Genomic DNA, 1047 nt, shown 5'->3' with positions numbered 1-1047 from the left:
GACGCCGCCACGGCGGCAGGGCGCCGGCGCTTGGGGCTGCGCCCAAGGCTTGCTGCTTGCGGCGCGTGCTCGGGCCCATCCCGCTCCTGCTGCTGCTGCTGCTGCTGCTGCTGCTGCTGCTGTGCTGGTGTTGCTGCTGTTCGTGCCTGCTGCGGAAGCCCGTCGTGCCGCTGCGACCCCTGCTGCTGCTGCTGCTGGCTCTGACTCAGCAGCGCCTGCTGGCTGTCCAGCCAGCCCCTGAGGGACGCGACCAGCGCCTCCTGGCTGCCGCACGCGGACGCGGCGCCAGCGGCTGCTGCGTCACACGGTACGCCGTCCGCCTCCTCGACACCACACTCATCCTCCCGGTCCTCCCAATGCTCCTCGTTGTCGTGGTCGTCCTCCTCCTCCTCCAACACAGGCGCCTGCTGCTGCTCTTCCTGCTGCTGCTGCTGCTCCCGCTGCTGCTCCCGCTGCTGCCGCTGCTGTTGTCGGCTGTCGCCGTCGCAATCCACGTCCTCCTGCTGCCGTGCGGCCATGAACCGCTGAATACCCGCCTGCCCCCTACCCGCAGCCGCCGCGCCGCGCCGCCGCTTGCGCAACCCACCGCGACCCGCTCCAGCCTCGGCGTCGCCCCCGCGCGGCTGCTTCCCCGGGCTCGCGGCCGCGCCCGCGCCGCCGTCATCGCTGCTCACGGCCGCGCCCGATGACGCGGCGGCGGAGGCGCCGCTACCCAAGGGATCCGGCCGCGGCACGAGGAAGCGCTGCAGCGTCGACGCGCCCGTGGGTGCCGCCTGGAAGTTGCTGGCCGTCATGAAAAGGCTCTCCAGCCGCCACCCGGCGCCGCCCTGCTCCGCGGCCCACTTGCGGACCAGCGCCAGCGCCGCGGCCGCGAGTGGGGCGGCCTCCGGGCGCCCCATCTGCGCGCTGCGGCTGACGGCCGCGCCGGAGCCGCGCCAGTCCACGCCCGCCGCCTGCTGCTGCTGCTGCTGCTGCTGCTGCTGCTGCTGTTTCTGCGGCGAGGTCGCCGGCGAGGGCGAGCCGCCGCTAGCGGTGCTCACGGCGGGG

The 1047-nt window shown here is 74.6% G+C and overlaps 1 protein-coding gene across 1 annotated transcript in view; it reads right to left on the bottom strand.

Moving 5' to 3' along the window:
* MNEG_12147 (hypothetical protein) overlaps nucleotides 1–1047 on the bottom strand; it is a gene marked incomplete at both ends in the record, with an annotated part of 4068 nt that overhangs the window by 826 nt on the left and 2195 nt on the right. The window contains one exon of the mRNA XM_014039380.1: nucleotides 178–992. Within this exon, the coding sequence (XP_013894834.1) occupies nucleotides 178–992 (815 nt within the window). The remainder of the gene's footprint in view (nucleotides 1–177; nucleotides 993–1047) is intronic.

Source organism: Monoraphidium neglectum (genome assembly GCF_000611645.1).
Source record: "Monoraphidium neglectum strain SAG 48.87 unplaced genomic scaffold scaffold03091, whole genome shotgun sequence".
Classification (NCBI taxonomy): Eukaryota; Viridiplantae; Chlorophyta; class Chlorophyceae; order Sphaeropleales; family Selenastraceae; genus Monoraphidium; species Monoraphidium neglectum.
Note: the sequence above shows the minus strand (reverse complement) of the source record. Positions and strands in the feature narration are given on the sequence as shown.